Below are 27,520 nucleotides of genomic sequence, written 5' to 3'. Positions count from 1 at the left end.
AGATCGATATATGTATGTATATATATATATATATATGTGTGTGTGTGCGTGTGTGTGTGTGTGTATGTATAATATAGTTAATAAAAGCTCCCTTGCTCCTTCCATCGCATGAAGACACAGCAAGAAGACAGCCATCTGTAGACAAGAAAGGGGGCCCTCATCAGACATCTTGATCTTGGACAGCCTTGATCTGTTCTGATCTTGGACTTCCCAGCCTCCAGAACTATGAGAAATAAATTTCTGTTGTTCATAAGCCACCCAGTATATGGTATTCTGTTACAGCAGCTCAGGTGGACTGAGACAATAGTTTGAGTAAGATGAGATAGAGAGGAGACAGATATCTAAATAGAACATATACTCTTGGTTCCTAATATTGCTAGAACCCTCTCAATGACTTTTAGAAAAAAAAAAACACATAACAAAATTTACCATTTTAACCATTTTGAAAGTGTACAATTCCTTGGGATTAAGTACATTCACATTTTTTATTACTTTTAAGTGGATTTTATTTTTTATAGCAGTTTTAGGTTTACAGCAAAATTGAGCATAAAGTACAGAGAGTTTCCACATTCACCTTCAGGTCATATATGTATAGCCTCCCCCACTATCAACATTTCAACATCCTGCCACCACAGTGATACATTTATTACAATCAGTGAACCTACCCTGACACATCGTTATCACCTAAAGTCCATAATTTACTTTAGGGTTCAATCTTGGTGTTATATGTTCTGTAGATTTTGACAGATGTCTGATAACATGTATCCACCATTTTAGAGAATGCCCTAAAAGTCCTCTGTGCTCTGCCTGTTCATCTCTTCCCTCCTCCCTAACCCCTGATAACCACTGATTTTTTACTGTCTTCAGTTTTTCCTTTTTCAGAATGTCATATCATTGGAATCATACAGTATATAGCCTATTCAGATTGGTTTCTTTCTCTTAGTAATATGCGTTTAGGATTCCTCCACATCTTTTCATGGCTTGTTAGCTCATTTCTTTTTAGCATTGGATAATATTCCGTTGTCTGGATATATCATACCCTGTTTATCCATTCACCTGTTGAAAGACATCTTGGTTGCTTCCAGCTTTTGCAATTATGAATAAAGCTGCTATAAACATCTATGTGCAGGCTTTTGTGTGGACATAAGGTTTCAACTCATTGGGTGTGATCCGCTAGATTGTATGGTAAGAGTTTGTTTAGTTTTGTAAGAAATCACCAAACTTTGACCCAGAGTGGCCGTACTGGTATGTATCCTCACCGGCAGTGTGATTTCCTGTTGCTCCACAGTCTCATCAGCATTTGGGTGGTATCGTCAGTGTTTCAGATTGTGGCCATTCTAATAGGTATGTAGTAGTATATCATTTTAATTTGCAGTTCTCTAATGACTTATGTTGAGCATCTTTGTATATGTTAATTTGCCATCTGTATCTTTTTTTGGCAAACTCTCTGTTTAGGTCTTTTGTCTGGTTTCTAACTAGGTTGTTAGTTTTCTTACTGTTGAGTTTTAAGAGTTCTCTATATATTTTGGGTAACAGTCCTTTTTCAGTCTTCTGTGAATATTCTCTCCCAGTCTATGGCTTGTCTTCTCATTCTCTTGACAGTGTCTTTCACAGAGCAGAAGTTTTTAATTTTTGTAAAGTCTAGCTTATTTTTTTTTATGGATCTAGTGTTATATCTAAAAAGCTATTGCCAAACTCATGGGCATCTAGATTTCTTTCTGTGCTATCTTCTAGGAGTTGTATGGTTTTGCATTTTACATTTAGGTCTGTGATCCATTTTGAGTTAATTTTTGTGAAGGGTGTAAGGTCTGTGTCTAGATTAGACTTAATTATTATACTAGTTTTTGTAACATGTGAATGTTCAGTTGTTCCAGTGACATTTGGTGAAAAGACTATCTTTGCTCCATTGTATTGCTTCTACTCCTTTGTCAAAGATCATATATTTACGTGAGAGTCTTTCTGGTTTCTGTATTTATTTGTTCCATTGATCTATTTGTCTGTTCTTTCATCAATACTACAGTTTTGATGACTGTAGTTTTATAGTAAATTTTGAAGTCAGATAGTATCAGTCCTCTAATAACTTTGTTCTTCTTCAATATTGCAATGACTGTTCTGGTTTTTTGCCTTTCTGTGTAAGCTTTCTAATCAGTTTGTAAATAGCCACAAAATAACTTGCTAAGATTTTAATTAGGATTGCATTGAGTCTATAGCTCAAGTTGGGAAGAGCTGACATTTGACAGTATTGAGTCTTCCTATCCATGAACATAAAATTTCTCTCCACTTACTTAGTTTTCCTTTGATTTTTAAAAAAATGTTTATTTATTTTTTTTGAGAGAGAGAGAGCAAGTGAGCGTGCACATGAATGGGGAGGGGCAGAGAGAGAATCCCAAGCAGGCTCCAGGCTGTTAATGCAGAACCCAATGTGGGGCTCCACCTCCCAAGCGGTGAGATCATGACCTGAGCAGAAATTAAGAGTCAGATGCTTAGGGGCGCCTGGGTGGCTCAGTTGATTAAGTGTCCAACTTGGGCTCAGGTCATGATCTTGCAGTCATGAGTTATAGCCCTACATCATGCTCTGTGCTGACAGCTCAGAGCCTGGAGCCTGCTTCAGAGTCTGTGTCTCCCTCTCTCTCTACCCTTCCCTCATTCATTCTCTGTCTCTCAAAAATAAATAGAAACATTAAAAAAAAATTAAAAAGAGAGATCTTAACCGAATGAGCCACACAGATGCCCGTCTTTGACTTTTTTTTTTTTTAATCAGAGTTTTGTAGTTTTCCTCCTACAGATCTTGTATGTATTTCATTAGATTTATACCTAAGTATTTTGAGTTTTGGGGTGCTTATGTAAGTGTGCTTTTAATTTCAAATTTTAATTGTTTATTGGTATATAGAAAAACAGTTGAGTTTTGTATATTAACCTTACATGCTGCAACCTTGCTATAATTGACCAATAGTTCTAGGAGTTGTGGATTTTTTTTTCCTGCTTCTTCTGTATCTTCTATGTATATAATCATGTCGTCTGCGAATAAAGACAGTTTTATTTCTTCCTTCTCAATCTGTATAATTTTTCTTTTCTTATTGCATTAGCTAAAACTTCAGTATAATGTGATGAGGGGACATCTCTTCCTTTGTCCTTGATCTTGGCGGGAAAGCTAGTTTCTCACCATTAAGTATGATATGAGCTGTAGGTTTTTTGTAGATGTTCTTTATCAAGTTGAGCAATTATCCTCTGTATCCTCTGTTTGCTGAGAAGTTTTATCATGAATGGGTGTTAGATTTTGTCAAATGTTTTATCTGCATCTACCGATGTGATAATGAGATTTTTCTTCTTTAGGCTATACATGTGATGGATTATATTAATTGATTTTTAAATATTGAATCAGCCTTCCATAACTGGAATGAATCCCACTTGACTGTGGTATATAATTTTTAATACATTTTTTAATTCACTTTGCTAATTTTACTGAGTTTTGCATTTGTATTCATGAGAGATACTGGTCTGTAGTTTTCTTGAAGTGTCATCTGCTTTTTGTTTTAGTGTAATGCCAGCTTCCTAGAGTTAGGGAGTATTCCCTGTGCTTCTTTTTATGACTTTTGAAGCAAGAAATATGCTGTCTGCCTTGCATATCTTAGTTTATATCTTACTTGTCTTGAGAATACTGTACAATGAAAAAGTGAAATGTGATTATGTCAGAGTGGGCTCTCATAGAAGAGTAATCATGGAAAAAATAGGAGATGTGAAGTATAATTTATGTCCACCCAAATAGAAATTTTTTTTCATATCTAGTCATTCTTTATGTGTTGACATTACCTTTACTCGTTAAAAAACACTTTGAATTAGTTTTCTTAAATGTGCTCAAGTTCCCAATAATCATTTCAGATAGGTCAGTGACACAGATAGAATTCTGAATTTCATCACTCATTTGTATTCTTTAAAAATTGCCTAACAATTTGGATGTAAATTTAAAAATAAATAAATAAATAAAAATTGCCTAACAGTGAACTTTGAATTTAGTAAGCTCAGTTGGTGGTAGCCAAATCCTGTCATTATATGCTTGGTTTTGGACCCCTTTTCTTTATTTGCTTATGTGTATAAAATATTAGTTGAAGACTTCCCATATAGGCTAGGTTCTTGCTGAAATGTGGTCCTTCCATTGAGGTTAGGTTAAGGCTGTGCTGTGGCTCTTGCTGTCGTATAGTCTGTTCATAGAAAGTTAAATGACATTACTCATCATAGTAAATGAGAAATCTGGAATTCAGACATCTTTATAATGTTAAATGTAACGTGTATGATACTGTATTTTATTAGGCATATAGGCAACAAAAACCATTGAAAAATGTGTTGAAAACTAAGTAGAATTTTAAAAGAAGGGATTTAAAGTCTTTGCCTATCAACTCATCTTCCTGCCTATCAAAAAGTTTGTAGACTCCACTTCTTGGACACTTCTTCAGATACAAGAGATGTCACAGCTTCTCCTGAAATTTACTTTTGAAAGTCAGAATAATCCCTCTCATTTTTCACTGCTTAAGTACCCTTAACTCTTCTCCCACCTCTCATTCCCCCCAGGTCTTTAACAAACATATGTATATTCCCCAAGAAAAACAACATATATGTCCACACACAAACTTATACAAAGTGTTCATTGTAACTATTTGCAGTAACTCAAAACTGAAAATAATCCAAATGTCCGTCAACAGATGAATAAACAAACTATGATGCATCCATACAATGAAATACTAGTCAGTAAAATGAATGAATTATTGATACATGGAACAGCACTGATGAATCTCAAAATCATTATGCTGAATGGAAAGAAGGCAGGCAAAAAGAAAAAGTAAATACTTTATGATTCCATTTATGTAGAATTCTACAACAAACAAATCTATAGTGACCAAAGGCAAGTTAGTGGTTGCTTGTGGACAGGGATAGAGGGAGGGATTACAAAGAGACACAGAAAGTTTAAGGGGTGACTGGTGATTTCTCAGTGTTAAACTGTTAAAACTTTTAAAACTGATCCAACAGTACACTTTAAGTATGTACAGTGTATGAGTTTTCTGTTGCTGCTTAATGAGTTAACCACAAATTTAACAGATTAAAACAATTCCTATTAATTATCTAACAGTTTTGTATGTCAGAAATCTGGGTGGGCTTGTCTGTTTTTCTGCTTAGGGTCTCACAAGGCCAAAATCAAGGTGTCAACTGAGTTACATTCCTTTCCGGATGCTTTGGGAAAGAATCAGCTTACAGGCTCATTCAAGTTGTCAGAACCCATTTCCTGCAGTTTTGGAATTGAGGTTCCTGTTTTATTCCTGGCTGTTAGCCAGAGGTTGCTCTTGGCTTCTAGCAGCCACATTCAGGTGCTTTTCAAGTGGCCCCTTCCATCTTCAAGCCAGCCATGGCCTGGTGAATCTCCCTCATGCTTTGAATCTCTTCCTCTTCTGCTATCAGTGGAAAATATGCTGCCTTTAAAGAGCTCATGTGATTAGATTAAGCCCACACATATAATCTCCCTATATTAAGTTAGCTGATTAACACCTGTAATTACATCTTCAAAATCTCTCTTAACACACAATGTAATAGAATCATAGAAGTAGCACTAGGGGCAGGAGATTTGAGGGCCATTCTAGAATTCTGCTTATTACATGTAGTATATCATGCTTCATTTATACCTCAATAAAGTTTATATATTTTTTCCTAAAAATAAGACAAAAAGACCTGAAAATAATAGTAATGATAATAATAAATACTTGCAGAGGGATGATTGTGAGACTCAAGATGTAGATTGATTATTCTCACTGATTTGATTTAGCATAGCATTTCCATGTCCCCAATAGGACTAAAATGTTAATAATATTTATATTTGTATTTTCTTTCACCGGTCATGAGAGAAAACAGAGAAGTGAAGAAGTAACTAAGAATTGAACATGGTTGAAAAGAGGTTATTTTATAAGTTTCACAAGTTCTTGACTCAAAATTGTGATTAATACTGTGACTTAATGTAGGTCTATAAATCTAAATTTAATATTTTAAAATCCCTATTTTTAAATTAAATTTGTATAATAAATGACTTAGGGTAGCTGTACATTTTGTTGATCCTGTTATCAGTTAGACCAACCATAGAATTCTTGACTTTTTTATAGAAATCTTACATTACAGAATGTAGGGAATACTGTTTCTTTACCTACTGATTGTTTACTTCCAGAAAAGATTAAGTCAAGAATAATTTATTTAGTATTTCATTATAATTATTATTTAATGGCCTTTAGAAATTAAAAATTTTGATTAGATGAAACTTTAGAATAAAATGTGGTTAGTCTTGCTTGAGTCATCAAGTTACTAGTGTATACCAGGTGTTAGCAAGGATGTCAAACAACTGGGATTATCATAAATTCATGGTGGGGCTATAAATTAACATTATTTACTAAAGCTATACGTACATAAGTATATATTTATACCACATGTGTGATGCAGCAGTTTACTGCCTTGTCATTCCACATTTAGTCCATAGGAAACAGTAAAATCTCTTTAAAATTCTCAAAAATCAAATGTTTGTGATCTTTTTACTCCTTAAGAAGAATCATGTGTTCTTCATTGAATATCAAAGTTCACAATCTTCAATTTGACTTCATTTTTGTTTATCTTTTATTTCTACCTTTGTGTACCTTTCCAGCAAGTTTCCTTATTTTTCTTCCCTTACACCTGACCTAATGTATCTTGTCTCCTTGCCATTTTATCCATCTTGGGCCTCAGTGCCATCCAGTAGAACTTTCTGCAGTAATGATGGAAGGTTCTATAACTGTGTTGTTAGATGTGGCAACCACAAGCCATATGTGGCCTTTGAGTACTTGAAATGTGGCTAGTGTGACTGAAAAAAACTGATTTTTAAATTATTTATTTAATTTTAATTTAGCTACATGGGGCTAGCAGTTAATATAGTCTGTATCAGTATTGTCTTCCTAACCTTTGTAGATTATTTTGATTATATTCTCTCTGCATACCTAATAATTTATTTTATCCTACTTTTATTTATTATTTTATTAAAAATTGTTTAACATTTATTTATTTTTAAGAGACAGAAAGACAGAGCATGGGCAGAGAAGGAACCACAGAGAGAGGGGGACAAAGAATCCAAAGCAGGCTCCAGGCCCTGAGCTGTCAGCACAGGGCCCATTGCAGGGCTCAAACCCACGAACCATGAAATCATGACCTGAGCCGAAGTTGATGCTTAACTGACTGAGCCACCCAGCCTTCCCTATCCTATTTTTAAACCTTAGCCATCCATATGTTTATTTTTAATTTTTTAAACTTTTTGACATATATCTTTGCTTCCTGATTATCTTGTAAGCTTTTGGGTTAGTGGAGGTATTTTACTTCTTTTATATCTCTTTTACCACCTATATTTTGATCATAATACATAATCTGAAAGTATTTGTTGATGGAGGTAATCACTAGGGAATTGGGGAACTTCAAAATAACCACTGAACGTTTTTTAGGGTATTGTGAAATTGGGGAGACTCAAGAATACAAAATGGATTTTTAAAATAGTAACAGATTAAGTATAGAACAGTAGATTACAAATCTGGAAACCTAGGGCCACCTAGGTGGCTCAGTTGGTTAAGAGTCCAACTCTTGATTTTGGCTCAGCTCATGATTTCACCGTTTGTGACTTCAAGCCCCAAGTCGGGCTCCACACTGGCAGTGCAGAGCCTGCTTGGGATTGCCCCCTGCCTTCTCTTTGCCCCTACCCTGCTCACTTGCACTCTCTCTCTCTCAAAATAAATAAATAAACTTAAAAAAAATCTGGAAATTTAAAATCTAATCATAGCTGTGCTGTTAATTTTGTTAATAACATAGACAGGTTTCTTTTTCAGGTGAATTTGCTCATCTACAAAACGAAAGATGAATTATTTGGCTTTTAATATCTTTCCCAGCTTAAGATTCTTAAAATTAGTAGGTTTTTCTGAATTGAAAACTATTAACCATGGAGAATAATGTTGGTACTAGTTTTTGTTTAAGTGTATTTTTGATTAAGTGTGTTTTTTGAAAAATAAAGTTATTTTGAGAAAGAGAGAACATGGGAGGAACAGAGTGGGAGGGAGAGAGAGAATCCCCAGCAGCATCCTCACTGTCAGTGCAGAGCCTGATGTGGGGCTGGAACTCACAAACTTGGGATCATGACCTGACCCGAAACCACGAATCCAACACTTAACTAACTGAGCCACCTACACACCCTGATTCTAGTTTTATTTTATATTTTTAAAATGTTCAGGAAGAGAAGGTACATGCTGAAATGCCCAGGTTTGAGATGCCAGAACACTCCTATGTGTGGTAAAATGCCAAGATAAAAAATTATGTGATGACTAAGATTGAGCAGGAAAATAGCAAATCAGCTTTTTTTAATACATTTTTTAATGTTTATTTATTTTTGAGAGACAGAAACAGAGCATGAGTGAGGGAGGGAGGGACGGAGAAAGGGAGGGAGACACAAAGTCCAAAGCAGGCTCCAGGCTTTGAGCTGTCAGCACAGAGCCCGACACAGGGCCCTCACGAGCCATGAGACCATGACCTGAGCCAAAGTCTGACACTTAACTGACTGGGCCACCCAGGCGTCCCCAGATCAGCTGCTTTATAGCAAACAGTAAATACAATTAGAAAAATAAAACTATATTCAAATGACTATTTATTCCAAGTAATTAGTTACAAATCCAGGAATAAAATTTAGGAGAGAATGTGAACATGTTACAGTGAAGGAAACAACTTAACTGGAAGTCAGAGTTGAGATTATTATCCCTCTAATGCAGGTAATTAGTAGCTGTAGGACAATATGTGGTAAAGTTTGAAAGGGTATTTACTTCTGCATGCCATAACATCATCTCTTGACACCTTTCGGATCATAACATAAACCAAAGAGAATGCACATATTCTTTTCAAAAACCTAGAAATAATTCCATTATGTTTCATCTCACTGTTTTTCTGAGTCAGCTGGCAGAAGTACAAGCTGCCTTTGTTTTCTATTATCTTCTGAACTCACATCTTTATACTACTTGGAACAGCTCCTCATTTGACCCATTTCTCTATCTTTCCCAAATCCTACCACTGTGCTCCAGAGAGCTTCTGCCTCTGTGACTTTGCAGACTTCCTTATAAATAGTTATTTTCAGGGGCGCCTGGGTGGCGCAGTCGGTTAAGCGTCCGACTTCAGCCAGGTCATGATCTCGCGGTCCGTGAGTTCGAGCCCCGCGTCAGGCTCTGGGCTGATGGCTCGGAGCCTGGAGCCTGTTTCCGATTCTGTGTCTCCCTCTCTCTCTGCCCCTCCCCCGTTCATGCTCTGTCTCTCTCTGTCCCAAAAATAAATTAAAAATGTTGAGAAAAAAAAAAATTTAAATAGTTATTTTCATCCTCTTTTCCAAACTTAAACCTTCCATCTCCTTGCCTTAACTGATAACTGGCTAGTCCCTAGTGGGGGTGTGTGTATATTCAAACATCCCACATATATTAAACTTGGAAAAGATGTGGGTCAGTATCTTCTTTGCTCTCTGAAGAGAGAGCAATGCTTCCATATCATTTTTCCCACTTTAAAATGAGTCAAAGAGTACTATCAATTCTATCTCTTAACAGTTGGTGAGAAATTATAATGGTAGTAATATTTATTGTGCACTTAGTGTGTGACAGAGACTAACAGTCCCCCCCCCGCCCCCCCCCCCGCTAGCTTTCTTGAGATGTAATTAACTTATATAACGTTGTATACATTTAAGGTATATGGTGTAATAATTTGATACATATATTGTGAAATGATCACCACAATAACACACCCATCACTTGCATTAGTGTTTTTTGTTGTTGTGAGCACATTTAAGATCTACTTTCTTAGCAATTTTTAAGTGTATAATACAGTGGTGTTAACGTAGTCACCATGCTGTACATTACATTCCCAGGACTTATTTATCTTATAACTGGAAGTTTGTACCCTTTGACCAGCATTTCCCATTTTTCCAACCCCCAGCCCCTAGCAACCACCATTCTGCTCTGTTTCTATGAGTTCAGCTTTTTTATATTTCAAATATAAGTGAGATCATACAGTATTTGTCTTTTTCTGTCTGACTTATTTTACATAGCATAACCCCTCAGGATTCATCCATGTTGTCATAAATAGCAAGATGTAAAATTTCATTGTATATGTTTACTATAGCTTCTTTATCCATTTACCCCCCGATGACCCCTTAAGTTGTATCTGTGTCTTGACTGTTGTGAAATAAATGCTACAGTGAACGTAGGGGTGCAGATGTCTCTTCAAAATAGTGATTGCATTTTGGGGGATATATACCTAGGAGTGAGATTGCTGGATCATATGATAATTCTATTTTTAATTTTTTGGAGGAACTTCCATACTGGTTCTCATAGTGGCTGTGCCAGTTTACAATCCCACCAACAGTGCACAAGGTTTCCCTTTTCTCCTCATCCTCACCAGCACTTGTTATCTCTTGTATTTTGATAATAGCCATTCTAACAAGTGTGAAGTGATATCTCATTATGGTTTTCATTTGCCTTTCCCTAAAGATTAGTGATGCTGAGCATCTTTTCATGTACTCATTGGTCATTTGTACATTGTCCTTAGAAAAATGTCTATTCATTCCTCTGCCTATTTCTTAATTGGATTTCTAGGAGTTTTTGCTATTGGGTTACTAGTTCAGTTGCTGTGGAGTTGTGTGAGTTCCTTATATATTTTGGATAGTAAACCCTTATCACATAAATGTTTGCAATTTTTTTTCTATTCCATACGTTGTCTCTTGATTTTGTTGATTTTTTTTTCTATGCAGGAGAATTTTAGTTTGATGCTTTATTACTTGTGCTCATGGTGTCTTATCTATAAAATCATTGCCAAGACCAACGTTGAGGAGATTTTTTTTCCTGTGTTTTCTTCTAGGAGTTTTATGGTTTTAGTTGCTTTTTATTATTTTTTTTAAAAGAGAGAGAGGGTGCAAGTGAACGAGGGCAGAGAGAAGAATCCCATAAGTGGCAGAGAGACAGAAAGGGTGGGGGGGGGGAGAGAGAGAGAGAGAGAGAGAGAGAGAGAGAAGCGGGGCTACTGAAAGTGGGGCTTGTGTTCACTGGAAGAGGGGTACTGCTCACCCAAAGCAGGACTCGAACTCATGAACTGTGAGATCACAACCTGAGCCAAAGTCAGATGCTTAACCAACTGAGCCACCCAGGTGCCACTATGGTTTTAGTTTTTAAATTTAAGTCTTTAATACATTTTGAGTTAGTTTGTGTGAGTGCTGTAAGTTGGGGGTCCAATTTTACTATTTTGCATGTGAATATCCAGTTTTCCCATCACTCTTCATTGAAAGGACTATCTTTTCCCCACTGAGGATTCTTGGCTCCCTTGTCAAATATTAACTGACCATATATGCATTGGTTTATTTGGCTCTCACTCCTGTTCCATTGACCTATGTGTTTATTTTTATGCTAGTATTATACATGTTTTAATTATTATTGCTTCGTAGTGTTTAAATCAGGAAGTGTGATGCTTCCATCTTTGTTCTTCCTCAAGATTGCTTTGGCTGTTGGGGTCTTTTGTGGCTTCATACAAATTTTAGGGTTGTTTTTTCTATTTCTGTGAAAAATGCCATTAGAATTTTGATAGGGATTGCATTGAATCTACATAGTTCCATTATTTGTGGAACTTCTTCAGTTTCTCTCATCAGTGTCTTATGGTTTTCATTGTACAGATCTTTCACCTCCTTGGCTAAATTTATTCCTAAGTATTTTTTGGCTTTGATGCTATTGGAAATCGGATTGTTTTCTTTATTTCTTTTTCACCTGGTTTGTTGTTTCTATATAGAAATACAACTGATTTTTTTTATATTGATTTTATGGTCTGCAACTTTACTGAATTTGTAAGTTATAACAGTGTGTTTGGATAATCTTTAGGGTTTTCTAGTTATAATATGTCATCTTCATATAGATACAGTTTTACTTCTTTACTTTTTTTTTTTCTTAATTGCTCTGGCCAGGACTTCCTATACTATGTTGAATATAAATCATAAGAGTGGGCACTCTTGTGTTGTTCGTAATCTTAGAGGAAAGCATTTAGCTTTTTACTCTTCAGTATTGATAATAATTGTGGGCTTTATGTAAATAAAGCTAATACTATATGGCCCTTAATATGTTGAGGTATATTTCTTCTGTATCCAATTTTTGAAAGCTTTATCATGAAAGCATGTTGAATTTTGTCACATGCTTTTTCTGCATCTGTTAAGATGGTCATATGTTGTCTATCTTTCGTTTTGTGAATGTGGTGTATCACATTTGTTAATTTGGGTATGTTGAAACCATCCATGCATCTCAGGGTTAAATCCCATTGATCATGGTGTATGATCCTTTGAAAAATTTTTTTTATGTTTTATTTATTTTTGAAAGCAAAAGAGACAGAGTATGAGCAGGGGAGGGGCAGGGAGAAAGGGGGAGATACAGAATTCGAAACAGGCTCCAGGCTCTGAGGTGTCAGCACAAAGCCCGATGCAGGGCCCAAACTCACAGACCGTGAGATCATGACCTGAGCCGAAGTCGGAAGCTTAACTGACTGAGCCACCCAGGTGCCCTGGTATATGATCCTTTTAAAGTGCAGTTGAATTTGGTTTGCTAGTATTCTGAGTTTTGCATCTATATTCATTGGGGATTGGCCTGTAGTTTTCTTGTAGTCTCTTTATTTGGCTTTGATATCAGAGTAATGCTGGCCTCATAAAATGAGTTTGAGAGTGTTCTTTACTCTTCAATATTTTGGAAGAGTTTGAGAAGGACTGACTTTAATTCTTCTTTAAATGTTTGATAGAAATCACCAGTGAAACCATCTGGTCCTGGGCTTTTCTTTGTTGAGAGGTTTTTGATTACTGACTTGATCTCCTTACTCATTATCGGTCTGTTCGTATTTTCTATTTCTTCATAACAATGTCATAGTAGGTTGTATATTTCTAGGAATTTATCCACTTTTTAATAGGTTATCTAATTTGTTGATATATAATTGTTCATAGTAGCTGCTTATGAACCTTTGTATTTCTTTTTTTTTTTTTTTTTCAACATTTTTTATTTATTTTTGGGACAGAGAGAGACAGAGCATGAACGGGGGAGGGGCAGAGAGAGAGGGAGACACAGAATCAGAAACAGGCTCCAGGCTCCGAGCCATCAGCCCAGAGCCTGACGCGGGGCTCGAACTCACAGACCGCGAGATCGTGACCTGGCTGAAGTCAGACGCTTAACCGACTGCGCCACCCAGGCGCCCCTGAACCTTTGTATTTCTGATGTTAATTGTGATGTCTCCTCATTCAGTTACGATTTTGTTTATTTGAAAAATTTTTTAATGTTTATTTGATAAATTTTTTAATGTTTATTTTTGAGAGAGAGAGTGTGCACTCAGGTTGGGGAAGGTCAGAGAGAGACAGAGACACAGAATCCGAAGCAGGCTCCAGGCTCTGAGCTGTCAGCACAAAGCCCGATGTGGGGCTTGAACTCAGGAGCCATCAGATCATGACCTGAGCTGAAGTAGGACGCTTAACCGACTGAGCTACCAAGGCACGCCATGATTTTGTTTATTTGAGTCGTCTCCTTTTTTTTTCTTAGTTAGTCCAGCTACAGATTTGTCAATTTTCTTTATCTTTTCAAAAACCAACTCTTAATTTCATGGACCTTTTTTTTCTATTGTCTCCTAGTCTCTATTTCATTTATTTCTGCTCTGAACTTTATTACTTCCTTCCTTCTGCTAACTTTGGGCTTAGTTTATTCTTTCTTTAATTCCTTGAAGTATATATTAAGGTTGTTTATGTAGAATCTTTCTTTTTTCTTAATGTAGGCATTAATCACTATAAGACTCCAAGAAGTCCTTTTGCTGTGTCTCATAAGTTTTGGTATGTTGTGTTTGTATTTTTGTTTGTCTCCAGATATTTTCTGATTTCCCTTTTAATTTCGTCTTTGACCCATTGGTTGTCCAGGAGTGCCAAGGACTTTTCTAAAAACTCTGCATTTAACAACCATTTTAACCTACATGAAATACCCTTGAGTTAGGTGGTGTTATTTTCCTTATTTTAAGGTGAGGAAATTGAAATATAAGAGGTCGCATAGATAGTAAATAATGGAGCTGAGAAAGCATTAAAAATCCTCATGTATGGTAAAAATGAAAATGAAATAATGTTACTGGAAGCAATTAGGAAATAAATATTTCAAGGATCTTGAATTTTTAATACTCCAAGAAAATAACCAGGAACTGCTATAAAGATTTATATAATGTAAGGTTATCCAGTATTATTATTATAAAAATTTGGAAGTAGCCAAAATGTCCAGCATTAAGGGAGTGTCAAATAAATTATGGTGTATCTTGTAGAGTATATAACGTGGGCACCGGAAAGCCCATGTGATCGTGAGGATGTGGAAATATAAATTTGTCCAGAATTTTGGAAGATTATCAATATTTTCAAAATTTTTAAGGCAAATACCAACAGTTTGATACCAACAGGTCTTCTGCTAGAAACTGAATAGATATTGTTGTACAGATGGGTATGGTAAGATTGAAAGGAGTCCAAGAAGATTCTAATAGGCTGTACTTTGATGGAGCTGTTAGCTAATATAAGAAATATAGAGCTAGGTTTTTGCTAGGGGAAAATAATGACTTTAGTTCAGGGCTTATTTACTTATTGGTTTTATTCATGGGGACATCCAAAAATAAAGAGTCAGTATTTGGAAATATGTATGTAGAGATAAGAGAAGAAAGAACTTGAAAGAAAGATGAGGGGGTAAAAATTTACATATTTTGGCATAAATCAGGTGCAGAAGGAGACTGTTGGGCTTATTATCATCTGTGATAACTGATATACTTTTCTACTTTTTAAAAATGTATGTTCATCTGTTTTGGTTTGTGAAAGAATCATTTTTGATTCTCCTCTTAAGTGAAATTTTGCTCAGTCCCTGAATAGTGAATTGTTAGAATGGTTTTTTAAAGTTCACATTGTAAAAATACATCTTAATATGAAAGAAGCAACAGTGTTTGGTAAAACACACATATACACAAATAGGTTCTGTTCCTAACCCTGTCTTTTGAACAACTCATTCCACCTCCTTGAGTGGTATCTTTGGCTTGGCCTAGAATGGTTCCCAGCCTGGACATAATTTTGGATGTTTGTATGTTTTCTGTGTGATTTTTAAATTTTTTTAAATTCTTCATTTTATTTAAATTTTTTAAAATTTGAGTCTAGTTGACACAGGTGTACAATATAGTGATTCAGTATCTCTTTATGTAATGCTGTGCTTACCACAAGTGTAGTTACCATCTGTTAATATACAATGCTATTACAGTATCATTGACTATATTCCCTATGCTGTACCTTTTGTTCTCATGACATTTTCATTCCATAACTGGAAGCCTGTATCTCCCACTCCCCTTCACCCATTCTGCCCATCCCTCCACTTCTCTCCTCTCTGGAAACCATCAGTTTGCTCTCTGTATTTATAGGTCTGATTCTGCTTTTGGTTTGTTTATTTATTTGTTTTGTTTCAAAAATCCTTTATTTCAAAAGGACTTAATGAAAGCATATTCTGAATCATTTAGATGTCTACTTTATAATGAGTCCTGGGAAGTAGTTTTGGTTATCTCTGTTTAGGATTGTGTTTAGCATAACTGTGGTGCCACATAGTAAAACTTTAATTGTTTCAGTATATCCTGGATACTACAGGAACACAGTTGCACCTAAATCTTGTATTTGAACATAGGAAAGCCTAAATAGTGTCAATTAGGTAACATATGCATAAAATTTCACAGTAGTTCAAGTAAAGAAAAGGCTGTTACATGGTAGGATAGGCATGAACAAAATAAAGCAGATTTTTGGAGCAGTCAGTACAAAATTCATATAGCAAGCAATGTGATTTTTATCATATTCAATACTATTATTTTGAATTTTATTGGTTTTGTATTTTTGTATTTAATTTTAAATCTGTTTTGGCTTTATAGTTATGTAAGGGGTTATAAGCATAAGGATTTACATTTGATTTTATATCTGTATACTGCTAAGTAACATATTCAAAATAAGTTACTATCAGGGATCTGAAATACTTTTTTCTCCTCCAAAAAAGTGCTATATTACTAAATTTTTGGTGTGTAAACCTTAAAATTTCTCTTATACTGTATGCCACTTCACTGTTAGCCTTAAGATACTTAAGGAGGTCTTTTAAACTCTCATTTGAGTTGTAAATTTCAACGAAAGAGACCTGAAATTTGTCTCATAATGAATGTACAGTTCCACAAAATAGTGTGGTTATTGCCATTGTCAGTGGTCACCATGCATTTTGGGTTTTTGTACACATGAAAAGAAAGGTACAGTTAAACATTGGAGAAATGGAGTTTTTAGTAATGTTGATACACATTTTTGCCATGCTGTTCCCTCCAGGAAGAAGATGACTGGACATTTCATTTGGCTGGGGACATTAGAAGGTGAAATGCTAGGAATATTGTGTTCACTCTGGCGCTGTAGTCTAGAAGTCAAGTGAACTCAGGTTACAGGGAGGTTATAGAGACTAGGAACAATATGGGGGGAACAAAGGAGTTAGGAGGAACAAAATTGCTCCTCTGGGGCTAAAATAGATAAAGTAGGCATGTATCATATAGGAGAATAATGAAATATAAGGAAAAAATAAAAATGAAGGGAAAGAAGAAAGCCACTAAATGCTCTTTCATCTCCTTGATGACCAATTTTGGCTAATGCTCTGCTCCAAATATCAGTAAGTTATTCTCTCTATGATCCCAGATACCTGGTTGTAAATATTACTAGTGTTGGTCATAAATCCATTCCTAATCCCATAGATTTTATGGATAGGAATAATATATTGATGTAATAGGTCTGCTTCAGAAATCACTTTTAGTTTTTGGCTGACCACAGAAAGTTTCTTATGCCACAAATTTGGACCTCACTCCTATGTCTAATCCATCATCAGTCTTATTGATTCTGCCTTCAGGATATATATTGAACGGACGTGCTTCTAGATTACCATCACTTAGTCCAAGGGCACCTGGGTGGCTCAGTCAGTTAAGCATCCGACTTTGGCTCAGGTCATGATCTCGTGGTTTGTGGGTTTGAGCCCTGTGTCAGGCTATGTGCTGACAGCTCAGAGCCTGGAGCCTGCTTCGGATTCTGTGTCTCCTCCTCTCTCTGCCCCTCCCATGCTCGTGCTCTGTCTCGCTCTGTCTCTCAATAATAAATAAATGTTTTAAAAAATTATATTACCATCACCTAGTCCAAATGACTACCATCTCTGTCACCTGGACTATTTCAGTCATCTTCTAACTTAATCTTCTAATTGGCCCACCTGCATTTATTCTGCCATTGCTCCCCTCCCCACCAAGTATCCATAAAGCAGTTAGAATGAACGGCGATTTCTGATCTTGGTACTCTTTTCCTTAAAAATCCTTGAATGCTCTCCCATTAGAATAATCTGGACAATCTTCACCATAACCATCAAGGTCCTACTTGATCGGATCCCCTGCTGACTCTTAGTCTCTGTTCACTACACTCCTGTCTACTGGACTGCTACCATATTGTGCAGGTGCATCAAGCCCCTTCCTAGTTGAGAGCCTGTATGTATGATGCACCTTCTAATTTAGAATGAAAACGCACACACAACACACACACACACACACACACACACACACACACACACAAAACACACATGCTTCAATTCTTCCAGCCTAGCTAGCTGACTCCTAATAATCCCATTGGTCTCAATTTAAATATCATTTCCTTAAGGAAATAGATCTATTTATAGTGCCCAGTACTTTTACTTCATTGCAGTTATCATAAGTATAATTAGATACTTGATTCTAGCTAATCCACGGGAGACTGGTTTTGCTCATGCCTTTTTCTTTAGCACTTAGCACAATGCTTGAGTCATTGGTATTTAGTAAATGAACGGCTAGATGAATGGATGATGGCAGTGTATCAATAGTGTAATTTCTCATATAAAGTACAACATATTTGATAGGTAATTATTGTTTTTAGAAGTATTAACTTTTTAATAGTATAAAGAACACTTGATCTTTTTTTTTTCATATAGTTTAATCAGCATTTGTGGTTTACATACCTCAAATTTCAAATTAACATCTCTTAAACCACTAAAAATAACCTTGGAGCAATATTATATTTGTATAATGATTTGTTGAGTAAGTGTCTGTGGTGGTTGTATTAATTTAAATATATTTTTTTCATTGAAAATGACATGGAATCACATAATTACTACTATCTAGTGCATCTTATTACTTAGTTAACTATCCTGAATCTCATTTCTGCTCTATAGGTGTGTAATACTATTTATTATTTCATTAGCTTCCAGTTTTCTTCTTGGGCCTAACAGTAATGTCCATAATGAATTGCAGAGTATGTAGCTCATTTCTTCATTTCTTTTCAACCTTAGCCTATCAAAATTTAATACTTTGTTATTGTAACTTAAGATGAAATATATAATTATCTACCAATTTATTTATTTTTGGTAAAGATAGCACTGTTTTTAGGGCAAATTCTTTAACTAGGGCCAGAACATTTCAAAGCAATCAAATAACTAGAGATCTTCAGCATGAGTAATCCTGTGAATGCCCAATTTGGCTTTGTCATGTCTTTGTATATAGAATTTTTGAAATTTATGGTTAGTAATCTTCAAGTTTACTTCATAACAAAAGGGAGATATGTTATTTTTATATGATCCTCTTGTTTCACGGGTAAGTTCAGTTACTTTCTATTTCAGTGTATTTATAATACTAAAACAGTTTGGGATATATACATTGTAGATTGGGAGAAAAGGTAAGTTATAAAAACTCTGTTTTTGATATACTTTTAAACATCCTTTTTTATATATTTTAAATCACTTTATTTAAAGACCCATGGTTTTACATACTTGGAACAAGTATTTTTAATTAGATTTGATAAATTTGTTAATGTGGAACTATTTTATGCATTCGTATTTCAAAACTGTTTTATATTTTAATCCCTTGTGTCTGTAAGAATTATAAAGTATTTTGTCATTTGCATAGAACTTTATTGGAAAAACTATTTCCATGAAAAACATATCTCTATTTAAACACACTTGTGCTCAAATAATTTAATTGTTCTGTTACACATAATTAAGTAGTTTCTAATGTTAGGGAGGTAGGACATTTGTTAAAAATCATTTGCTCCCCGGGCACCTGCGTGGTTTAGTGGGTTAAGTGTCTGACTTCGGCTCAGGTAATGGTCTTACACTTCGTGGGTTCAAGCCCCGCATCAGGCTCTGTCCTGACAGCTCAGAGTCTGGAGCCTGCTTCAGATTCTGTGTCTGCCTCTCTCTCTGCCCCTCCCCAGCTCATGCTCTGTCTCTCTCAAAAATAAATAAACATTAAAAAATACTTTTTAAATCATTTGCTCCCTTAAAATTCTGAAATTTGTATTTAAAATACTGAAATTTGTTGTTATTAGAGTAGTTGTTTTATTCTAACCTGTTCTCTTAGGTCACATAATATAATCCTTTAGTTTGAAAAGTGTTCTTATAAAAATTGAAAATTGCATTTCTATAATTTAACATAAAATTTTCCTTATTTAATACTAATGCCATTTTATAAATACAGAAATACCCTTAAATGATTATAGGTTAGTTGTTTCATCAGTGTGTGAGTGTAAGGAATTAATCATTTGTCATCAATGGCATAATAGAATACTCGTCATTCTTATGTTCTTTATATAACCCATGAGGCAATTAGTAACTACAGTTATCTTATGGCAGTTTTTTAAAAGCAACTATTTTATGTTTCCTGAAATTGTTAAATAAAGGTATCCTTTAAACATTTTAAATAAAATTTACAGACCATTTTTGAGTTATGAAAAGGAGAATTTAGATAACGTATTTTTCTGATTTCCAGAACCATAAAATCACTATTATGTCTGATCTTGGGTTATTTTTAACACTTTATGTATTGCTTGCTTGATTGATTGATTGGAGAGAGAGAGTGGGAGTGGGAAAGAGAGGGGCAGAGGAAGAGAGAGAGAGAGAGAGAGAGAGAGAGGGAGTCTTAAGCAAGCTCCATGCTCAGCATGTAGCCCAATATGGCGCTCAAGCCCACAACCCTGGGATGATGACCTGAGTCCAAATCAAGAGTTGAGAGCTCAACCAACTGAGCCACTGAGGCGTCCCACTTTGTACTTTTAGATAGATATAGATATAGTCTTGATTCGAGTCGACAGAAGACATTCTTGAAATAACTTAGAGAACATATTGATATTATAATAGTTGCCAAAATATAATTTTAATTAGAATTCTGCCAGAATTTTGCTGTTAAATTTTAATATAAGTTTCATTTTCTTTACTCCTCTGAAAGAGGGTTTCTAATATGCTAGTTTAATAAATATGATGTCTTTAGCAGTATTGTAGCTAATTTTATTTTTAATTTTAACATTTACACCAGGATTTAAAATTAAGCCCATAAAAATATTATTTAAATTAAGAAACAAATTTATTGAAATTTTAGCTGGATTATGTTAAGGAATAATTTAAAAATCTCTAAGGGATATAGACTTTAGTTTGCATGCTCTCAGTCTCTTGATGTTTGTTTGCTTCAGTAACTGGAAGTTTAATTTTAAGCTAAGAACCCAAGAAAATGGTGAAGAAACCTAGGAATTATTTTAGTTTTTTACATTGCTGGCAAACAATTACTTTTGTAACCACATGGGTTATATAATAGTTGGAAAATTTTTGTTTGCTATGATAGTATTTTTAGTTGTGACCTAAGAAAACAGATTAACAATTATTAGAATTAGTTATTTCATGTCTTAGCACAATATACTTTAGCTTCTTTATTAAATAAATGTTTTCCACCCTTAAATAGGCAAGTTAGTCAACGGTGGATTAAAAGATGTTAAAGTATATGTAATCGGTTCATTCTGTGTAGTATTTTTTAATTGTTTTTAATATTTATTTTTGAGAGAAAGCAGGAGCAGGGGAGGGGCAGAGAAAGGGGGGACAGAGGACCCAAAGCGGGCTCTACACTGACAGCAGACAGCCCAATATGGGGCTCAAACTTACGAGTGAGATCATGACCTGAGCAGAAGTCAGATGCTTAACCAACTGAGCCACCAGATGTCCCAGTTATTTTTAATGTTTTTAAACAGAAAATGTATCATTTGCAATATTTAAAAATGCTGAAATGAATTCAATTTTAATTTTGCTTGCTAATTAAATTATACCTTTTAGCATTTAGGACTTTTTCACCCTTTCCCAGTATGACAAAGGATTCCTACATTAAAGATAGCATTGGGAACTCTCTAAAACATCAAGTAGGCAGTTTGCTCAGGATTTAAGAGATGAAATTGTTAGACTTTATTTTACTTTTTGCCACCAAGATTTTTATAGGTGAGTTACATAAGTGACCATTAGAATCACCAAGAAATAAGAAAAAGAATCTAATATTGGAACTGAAGTAGAAGGATGAGGAAGAGAGTTTTTCTCTCTAAAACGCTTTTGAATTTTACCTAAAAGCACTATTTTAATCACAACAAAAGCCATCCACCCTTTTTTGAGATGAGGATAATATTTTAAAACAACTTTCTTCATAACCGTTATTTATCAGTGGTAAGTACATGTAGCCCTTACTTGCATGGTAGTGTGGGACCAAAAGAATGACCATACAAACTAAAACCATACATAGTGATATTAACAATCAATGGGAAAAATTACAGTTGTTCCATGATCTTTAAAAAATTTTGTCAAGACATTAAAACTGTCCTATGTTGGTTATAAACAGAGAGAAATGAAAAAAATAGTAGAACTAATACTAGTTTATTACAATGTAATATACTAAAAACAATTAGAATTGAAGTGTTTTATTCTTTGTAAAAAACTTACCAGGAGTAGCTTGAACAGTGCTTTGCCATCTCCTTGTATAATAAGTTAGAATAGCAGATCTAGCAGAGTGAGCATCTTTTCTGTGCCTTGGCAAATTGTCCATCTGGATCAGCTTCCAGCATTTTACTTTGGCATTTTCAATATCGGGAAATACCTCCAAGAGTTTCTTTAATGTGAAATTTTTTGCTGGCATCACTTCCCCAGGGATATCTTCATTATTGTCACAGCCACTTTCCTCATTTATGTCAATAAGTTTGCCTTCACTAAATTCTTCTGACTGCATATCTAGAGTCTCTCAAACAGTAATAATGGCAACGTTCCCACAATTAGCTATTTCTTCTATTACTCCATTTACATTTGAGTCCAGTTTCACTTTCATCTTTATCATTTTTCATTTCTTTGTTGTACTTTTATCTTTGTTGGCTAATTCACTCTTTTAGTTACCCATTTTGTAAAATTTCATGTGGGTTTAGGAGGCAAGAAGGTAACCCAGCTACATGTTTTTCTGTCTTTAGGCAGGCGAATCGAATGATTAGGCACCAACCAACTTTGGAAAGAAGTGATGAGTCACTGATCATGATATACCTCTCTTATGAACATAGTGCTTTGTAGACTGAAGTGCTAGCAAAGTAGTTTGTATTTATGCAGTTGTAGTTAATATAGTGTGGAAAGTGAAATTGGAACCGTGTTGTTGGAGACTGGTATTATGGAACTAAACTTATGATAGCTGAAATTTGTGCAGATGGGAGGCCTGGGAAGTAAGGGCTGCCTATAATTAGAAGAAGGCTGAACTATTTGAACAATTAAAGATCTGGTCAGTGTTGATGAAATTGAAGATGTAGGACTAGTTGGACTATTTGATCTCTGAGCCATTGAACGCCTGATACATTTTACGTGGAAGTGTAAATTTGATACTATTCTTCCAGCTTCTTTAATCCTCTTAGGCACTTCCTTAGAGAAGATCTTTCACGCTGTTTCTCTAAAACAAAACCCCTAGTTGTAGTAAAAACAGTGGTTTTAATAGTAACGGTGATTATGAATTCGTTATGAAGCAACTGACTTTGAAAGTTTTTTTTCAATTTTTATATAATGTTGACATTCTAATAATTAAAAATAATAAATAAGTTTTGATTCATTTAGTCAGTAACTCCATTTTCATTGTTTTCATACTAGCAAATATTTTATTATTAAACGTGAAAGGGGAGGTCTTACTCTGTGTTGGGTGCAATTGAATAATGTTAATTTATTGTTTGATTTCCTACAGGTGAACTGGCACAGAGGTTGATCTCAAGATGCCATTAGTGAAAAGAAACATTGATCCTAGGCACTTGTGCCACACAGCACTGCCTAGAGGCATTAAGAATGAACTAGAATGTGTAACCAATATTTCCTTGGCAAATATAATTAGACAACTAAGTAGCCTAAGTAAGTATTTCTATATCAGTGAAAAATATTTTTTGCAAACCAGAATGTTAAGCTTTAGAGTATTAAGAAGATGTCCTTGTGATTAATTTGGGGAGATATTTGATGAGAAGAGTATAAAATTATCTTGGAAAAATGTAGTCATTTTAAATAAAATAATGAATCTTAGAATAATTTATTCTCTGCATGTTTCCTCTGGGAAAGAGAAGTAAGGACAGAATTTTAGGAATGGCATCACATGATGGATAAGAATTACTGAAATTGTTTTTAAAGTATGATTTGATCTATGAAAGGTTAGGCCAGGGTTTTACTTTTGCTTGCTCATTATCACTATTACTTTTTTAGTGGCTTCAATTTGTGTTTTAGGACACTAGTATCTCTTTCTTTATATGTAGTCTAGGGAAGTATTTATATATTCTCAAATATCTAAAAGTAAAAGGTATGGGGTAGTTACTAGTTAGAGGATTAGGTTAGTCAAGTGAGTTGTCTAAAGGACATTAAGATATCAGTCAAGGGTCTTACATGCAGCATGATGTGAAAATAGTAAGTGAACCTGGCTTCTGACAGACAAAAGGTGAGCAGATTGGCCAGGTAGTAAAGGCCAACAGAAGGGACAGGAAGAGGAGGATGAGACAGGCAATGTGTTTCTATCACAAGATTGTAGAACAGAGCTACTAAATTAAGGAATTAAACAAATTATTTCCTATTATTCTAAATTTAATGTTAGAAAATTTAAAATCTGTCTTGTGAATTGATGGCTTAGCTTTTTATTAAGACATTTATATTTCATTTTTTAATATTTCATTTTAAAGATAAAACAAGATGTTCTTGGCCTAGATGTATTCTCTAAGTGGTCCTAGATATATCTTAGCCATACCTACCCATGTAGATTATACTTATAGGGAAGATTGACTCTTCCTTTTAACTTTTGTTCTTTTCTTTTTATAATTGAGAACAAGATAAAGAGAAGTTGTTAATCTATTTTATTTCAAGTGAGAGCATTTGGACATACACATATGTAACTAGAGCAACATAAAAATTACATTTGAATGCTCTTGGTGAGAGCACTAAATTTCTACATTGCCTATGAAATAGTTTTAAAAATAAAAGGATGTTTGTTTGAATTTAAGTATATTCTTTCCCCCTTTTTGTGGTTATTTTTTCAGGTTAGTTACTGACAGCGAATCACTAACATGGTTTACCTGTTTCTTTCTTGGGAAAGTCAATATAGAATATACTTTTGAGACAAGTCAAAAGAAGAGTCCTAGATATTAATAATGGCTAATCTTACTTTTTAAAAGACATTTGCTGACCTTTTTTTTTTGACCTGTCACTAACTGAATCTAACGTAACATGACTTCATATAACATTTGTATTACTATGTGTACATGAGTGCATCAGTTAATATTAAAATATATATTAAGAGCGTAGAAATGACATTAACAAATTTAGTTAAAGTATTTCTTAAAATGAATTTTGGATCTACTACAGGCGTATTGTTTTAGGTATATTCCCAATAAGAACTAATATAATGATTAAGAGTGTTCATTTCTGTACTAACCCGTTTTGTATATAACCTAAAGATGAAGATGTAAGGAATATTCAAGTCTGGTATAGTTCATATAAACATCATCTATCAACAAGCATGTGGTCATATTGTAGCCAAGCTCCAAAAATAGAAATACTTTGTAAAAATATAACTAAATTAGGTTTTCGGTGCTTCACGTTTGGAATCAAGAGACCATTGTAGACATTTTCTAAGCAGTTTGTAGAGATTCAAAAACAAGAAAAGCCATAAAATACAGTAGCAAGGTATAGCAATAGTTTACTGCCCTGGAATTAACCTCTCTGGCGGCTTTCCCACTTGACATATTTGGGCATGTAGAATTAAATTTAAAAGGCCCCTAGGTACCCAAAATAAACAAGCCCATGCACTAAAGATTATGCACATAAAATAATCAATTGATCCTTCTCTCAGAGCCTGTTTACACTTACTTAGCTAGTTCATACAGGTTTAGTGATCTGGTTCCCAAACATTTATGCTTCAGAGCATTAAAAGAGGAGGTATTGGGGAGATAAAAATAGAAGCAGGTATTACCTAAGCCAGCCAAAAGAAGTCCTTTACAGCAAAGGAAGAAGTGAGGTAAGGAGAGAAGCAATATAAAAACCAGAAAGAGGCCCTTTCAGGTAGAAGCAGATATTCTTTTTTTTTTTTTTTTTTTTTTTTTTCAACGTTTATTTATTTTTGGGACAGAGAGAGACAGAGCATGAACGGGGGAGGGACAGAGAGAGGGAGACACAGAATCGGAAACAGGCTCCAGGCTCTGAGCCATCAGCCCAGAGCCTGACGCGGGGCTCAAACTCACGGACCGTGAGATCGTGACCTGGCTGAAGCCGGACGAGAAGCAGATATTCTTACACATCTCAAGGCTGCTTTCTAGCTTAGAACATTTTGATTTCAGAATCATCACTAAGTTCTCAAGAAAAGGTTAAATTATGTTTTAATTTTGTATTTCTACTTAAGACAGGGAAGCTTAGAATAGATTTTATATCAGCATTCATCCAAAATAGTTAAAATAATTAGTTCATTAAATAATCTCTGAATTACCTAGTAAACTTGGCTATCCAAAATGGTTCTAGGTCATTGAGGTGTTCACTTAACCAAAAGCGTTAACAGAACGCAGCAATAAAGGTAAACTGCAGAGCTTGGTCTTGGCTTAGGGGACATCCTCCTGACTTCTTCCCCACAAAATGTTTTTCCTAGTAGAACACAATTTATAAAAGATAATATATAATTACTGAAGACATAGAATTCACTTTCTATAAATTTCTTCTGTTATACTAAAATTCTTTCCCATCTTATTATTGTTTTACTTAAGGACCATTGAGACTCTAATTACCTGAGGAATCTTTTACCATTGTCTTTTCCCAAGGCCATTCTTCTGTTGAATACAGCCAGTTCATGCTACCAAGATGAGTTGATAGAGCCTAAATTTGACAGATAGATAGCAAGTAGGAGGGAGGATAAGTAGATTGGCTTGATAAGACTAATTAGAAACACAGACAATGACAGATAACACTGAATACTTTGCTGTGTGATAAAGCTACAAGGTTCTTGTCTGAAGAGTATACCCCATTTGAATTGAAGAGTTGAGTATGATAAATACTGAAGTTATTCTGAACAGTGTGATCATGTATATAATTAAAATCATGAGTTTTAGATTATAGGAACTGAGAAAAGAGAGATAAGCATAAGGTGAAGTCATTAGAGGAGACTTGCTGAATGAAATGTGAATTGAATTGGGCCTTTAAGGAACAAAAGAATTTGGAAAATGGAGAGGAATGAGGAAGGAAGGCATTTTTAGCTTGCATGAAGAATTAGGCAAATGAACAGAGGCAAAAATAAAAATGTAAAGGGGATTAAAGGGACAGGTGATGTGGGATGCTATGTATGGTGGACACTGATTTTGGAAGACATAGAATTTTAGTTGAGAAGATTTAGTTTTAACATCATAGATGATAAGTGGTAAGGAAACCAAGTAGGTTCTCAAATAGGTAAGTAGTATAATACTTCTAAGTTTAGTTCAAATTCATGTACATGCCCAGTCAGTTTTACATTGCAAATTTTATTCCTTTCACCTCGAAGAAAAGGAGGTAGATGTGGAAAGTAAGAAAGGATGTGAAAAGAGAACAGATGGGATGTTTATTTTATCCACTGATACATTAGCACTTAAACCTGTAGTGGGGAGGAGCATAGACTCTTACTTAAAAATCTGTTGAAAAACTGTGGGCTCTCTCTTTAGAAAAATGCAAATATATTTTAAAAAATCTGGGGGCGCCTGGGTGGCGCAGTCGGTTAAGCGTCCGACTTCAGCCAGGTCACGATCTCACGGTCTGTGAGTTCGAGCCCCGCGTCAGGCTCTGGGCTGATGGCTCGGAGCCTGGAGCCTGTTTCCAATTCTGTGTGTCTCCCTCTCTCTCTGCCCCTCCCCCGTTCATGCTCTGTCTCTCTCTGTCCCAAAAATAAATAAAAAATGTTGGAAAAAAAAAATAAAAAAAAAAAAATCTGTGTATAATTTCCATTGGTTTAAATTAAGGATCCTTGTATTAAACTAAGCTCTTTTAGGGATGAAATTGTCTCTTCTGTTCCTAGCATTTGTATCCTTAATGTTTGTTGAAAAAAATGAATGACTTTATAC

The 27,520-nt window shown here is 34.9% G+C and overlaps 1 protein-coding gene across 8 annotated transcripts in view; it reads left to right on the top strand.

Annotated features, from left to right (window-relative positions):
* The window catches only part of WASF1 (WASP family member 1), a 71,668-nt gene that overhangs the window by 28,957 nt on the left and 15,191 nt on the right, over positions 1–27,520 (top strand). For 6 of the 8 annotated variants that reach the window (XM_058734952.1, XM_058734950.1, XM_058734946.1 and 3 more), the window contains one exon: positions 23,164–23,324. The exons of 1 other annotated variant lie outside the window; for it this stretch is intronic. In XM_058734952.1, coding sequence (XP_058590935.1) covers positions 23,192–23,324 — 133 coding nt within the window. In that variant the 5' untranslated portion in view covers positions 23,164–23,191. Of the gene's footprint in view, positions 1–13,881; positions 13,901–23,163; positions 23,325–27,520 lie in introns of those variants that run through there. One more of the 8 variants, XM_058734948.1, reaches the window with a different exon arrangement.

The sequence above is a fragment of the Neofelis nebulosa genome, chromosome 6, assembly GCF_028018385.1.
Source record: "Neofelis nebulosa isolate mNeoNeb1 chromosome 6, mNeoNeb1.pri, whole genome shotgun sequence".
Classification (NCBI taxonomy): Eukaryota; Metazoa; Chordata; class Mammalia; order Carnivora; family Felidae; genus Neofelis; species Neofelis nebulosa.
The sequence above is the reverse complement of the archived record's forward strand: the minus strand, read 5'-3'. Positions and strand labels throughout refer to the sequence as shown.